We start from the raw sequence: 3561 nt of genomic DNA on the forward strand, positions 1-3561 counted from the left end.
CTAACATTCCCAGACTTGGGCTGAGTGGGTTAGAGGTCCGAATCACTAGTCCGACTGTTGGGGGGGCTGGCTCCTATGTAAAAGGGACACTTTCGCTCCTGGAGCTCTAGGATCCCACAGAGACCACCAGAAGGGCCCCCAGCTCTGACTTCGCAGCCCCTGACTAGCCCTGGCTGGACTCTCCCTGGCTGGGCCGGCCCGGATGATGCTCGGCGTCTGCCAGTCTCCAGGACAACGGCCTCTGGGCTGGGTAGTCCCCGCCTTTCCAAAGTGGGACCGTTGGACGATTGACCTCGGAACTGGGCCCGCCCGCCTTTCCCCATCGCTGATTGGAGAAGGCGGAGGCTTCTCCTCCCGCCCCCTCGCGGTTGCCAGGGCAACCAATCCCCCCAGCAACGCCCACAACACCCACACACAGTGGCCCAACAAGTCCTCCATCCATCACCATCATCCGTCACCTCCCTATGACCTACATTGCTGTTAGCAGTAGCACACACCCTTGGAGCTCCCTTCTCGCTGTCCTGTGGGTGGGCACATCCCTGGCCAGGGGCTGCAGGCCTTCGGACATCCTCCCCTGGCCTGGGCTGGGAGGTGACGCAGCCCAACCGCCGGGAAAGCCCATCGCCGGCAAGGCGTTTACTATCCCAAGCATCCTTGGCTTAACCATCCTGAGCCCAGGAGAAGCGGAGCCTTCGTGAGCCCCCGGACTGAGGCTTTCCTCCCCTTGAAAGCGGTGAGAAGCCCCTCGTAGGACAGCTCCAGGAAGTGCTTGGAAGGACACCTGCCCTTGAGTCGGCTTGGGAGCAAGCTAGTGTGTGGGCAGGCGCCCGCATCCCTGCAGCCCCACCATGCATTGCAGATCTTACTTGTTGCTGGAGAAAGAATTCATGGACCTCCAAGAAGAAAACCTGTTTGTGAGTAGAAAGGATGGGGAAGGGAGGGAAAACAGAAGCGGTGTTGCTGGAGGAGGGGGCAGTATTCCATGTGGTTATCAGTTTGTTTTTTAAATCTTGATGTTTTTCCTCTCACCTTCATGGTGCAGGGTCAGAAGTCAGAAGAGTCAGAAGACCTGGTTTCAAATTTTGGCAAGTCACTTAAGGTTTTCCTTTCCTCATCTTTAAAAGGAGGAGGTTTAACTTGATGGCCTCTCAAGTACCTTCTCAATCAAAATCTACGATCCTGTGCACGGTCTTTCACAATCAGGGGTGAGACCTGTGGGCGGAAAGACTCTGAAAGTCAAAATTACAAAGATAGGTTGGAACTGTCCAGCCACGGAATGGACTCCCACAGGAGGTAGTGATCTTCCTGTCACTGGAGAGTAAAGAACCATTTCTAAGGATCTTAATCCAGAGATTTGCAAGGGACTTTATAGGTTATCTAGATTGGATGAAAGTACATGAGAGAAGGCTCATTGTAAATTGGAAATCACTATAGAACATTAGCTATTATTAGTGTTATTATCTTGTAATCCAATTTTCTTATTTGAAAAATAAAGAAACTGAGGTACAGGGGGTTGTTGTAGAAGAGACAAATGATTCAGTTATGAGTTGGACTGCTAATATTCTTGTTACACCATTCTAAAGAGTTCTTCCATTGATTATTTTGGGCTAGATTTGTGATTTTATTGGTGTTAGGAACTGTCAATGAACAAACTCCTGCTACCAAAGCAAATGAACACCTGCTTTATAATCTACAGTCTTAGAGAAAGTAGCCTAGGGAAGTGAAAGGTTAAATGACTTACCCAAAGTCATACAGCTATAAATCAGAGGTAAGACTTGAACCCATGTCTTCCTGACTCCAAGGCTGGCCTTTTAGACACTGAATCTGCTGCCTCTCAAGTCAGGCATGTGGTATTTAAGCCCTATCTGAATGCAAGAGCACTTGATTTCAAGCTTTTTGTCTATTATATTCTTCACCTAAATAGTAGCACCTGTACCTAAATGCCACTCTGTAGCTTTAAACACTTTGACTCCATTGGACCCAAAAGCCACCAATTGCTAAGCAAGGTAAATGATGGTCACTGGCAGGCCTTAGACAAGAGCTGTGGAAGAGGAAGAGGAGGAGGAGGAAGAAGAAGAAGCAGAAGAAGAGGCAGCAGAAGAAGACAGAGAGACAGACAGACATACAGAGACAGAGATGGAGAGATATAAAGATGGAGAGACAAAGAGAGACAGAGACAGAGCGAAGGGAGAATGGAAAAAAGAAGGGGTTGGCAATCATAAATTAGAACTGGAAAGACCTTCAATACAATCCCTCCTTTTACAAAGGAGGAAACTGAGGCCCAGAGAAATGAACTCTTAGATAATGAGTCAGTCATTTGGTAACTAGCATTTATTAAGAGCTTACTCTGTGCCAGACACTGACCTGAAGTGGTGCTGTGTTAAGACACATGCTAGCATATGAAATCAGATTGTTTGATCAGAGACTCAGCACTTTGTCTACTGCCACCTTCCCTTGCTCCAGAAGCAGCTTCCTCTGTTTCAATGGGATGATACCCACAAGTACCTCAGTGTTATCCCTCAATGGGGTTGACGTACGGTCTCCCTCACCTGCTGTTTAGAGCACTGCACCCATTAAGGCTGTGAGGAATTCTGTTATTGTTACTGATCTCAGGATGGTACTAGAAGAACCCAGAAGGCAGCAGAGTCCAATGTGCCTAGTGGGAATTTGTTGGCCTTCTCTCTGGTGAAAAGGAATATGAAATGCTTTAAATCGTGTTATAACACAAACATCGCTGCACTCTGAAATTCCCAGAGGGCTTTCCTTGCCACAGCTCTAGGAGGTAGGGAATAAAAGTAGCACCTTCATTTTAAAGATGAGAAAAGCTGAGGCTGAGAGGTGATTTACTCAATTTGTACAGGTGGTATGTGTTGGAACTAGGGTTTGCCCTCATGTCTCTTCAGTCCAGTTCAAGTGCTCAGCACCTTTGTCAACAATGATCTATGATGAATGAATCTGTGGCTCAGATAGCCTGACATAAGAAAAATGCTTTGGAGGCCTTAAAGTTCTCTCTAATACTAGCTATTATTGGTAGTAAAACCTTGCATTGTGTGGAATCCTCAATGACTTAAAATACCTTGGAGGCAGCCAGGGTGCAGTGGACCTGGAGTTGGGAAAACGTGAGTTCATATACAGCCTCAAACACTTACTAGCTGTATGACCCTGGGCAAGTCACTTAACCTCTGTCAGCCTCAGCTGCTTCAACTATAAGGTAGGGATAATGACAATTCATCTCCCAAGGTGTTTTGAAAATAATAATAATAGTGGTAGCAGCAACAGTAGTAGTAGTAGTAGTGGTAGTGGTAGTGGTAGTGGTAGTGGTAGTAGTAGTAGTAGCAGCAGCAGCAGTAGCAGCAACAGTAGTAGTAGTAGTAGTAGTAGTGGTAGTGGTAGTAGTAGCAGCAGCAGCAACACTACTAGTAGTAGCAGCAACAGTAGTAAACAGTAATAAGAGTAGGAGTAGGAGTAGTAGCAGCAGCAGCAGCAGTAACAGTAGTAGCAGCAGCAGCAGTAACAGCAACAGTAGTAGTAGTAGTAGTAGTAGTAGCAGTAGTAGTGGTA

At 47.1% G+C, this 3561-nt stretch overlaps 1 protein-coding gene across 1 annotated transcript in view; it reads left to right on the plus strand.

Annotated features, from left to right (window-relative positions):
- Window positions 1-430: 430 nt before the first annotated feature.
- The window catches only part of UBE2U (ubiquitin conjugating enzyme E2 U), a 64535-nt gene continuing 61404 nt past the window's right edge, over window positions 431-3561 (plus strand). The window contains exon 1 of the mRNA XM_027852734.1: window positions 431-914. Within this exon, the coding sequence (XP_027708535.1) occupies window positions 849-914 (66 nt within the window). The 5' untranslated portion in view covers window positions 431-848. The remainder of the gene's footprint in view (window positions 915-3561) is intronic.

The sequence above is a fragment of the Vombatus ursinus genome, unplaced genomic scaffold (assembly GCF_900497805.2).
Source record: "Vombatus ursinus unplaced genomic scaffold, bare-nosed wombat genome assembly UNPS02009824.1, whole genome shotgun sequence".
In the NCBI taxonomy this organism is placed as follows: domain Eukaryota; kingdom Metazoa; phylum Chordata; class Mammalia; order Diprotodontia; family Vombatidae; genus Vombatus; species Vombatus ursinus.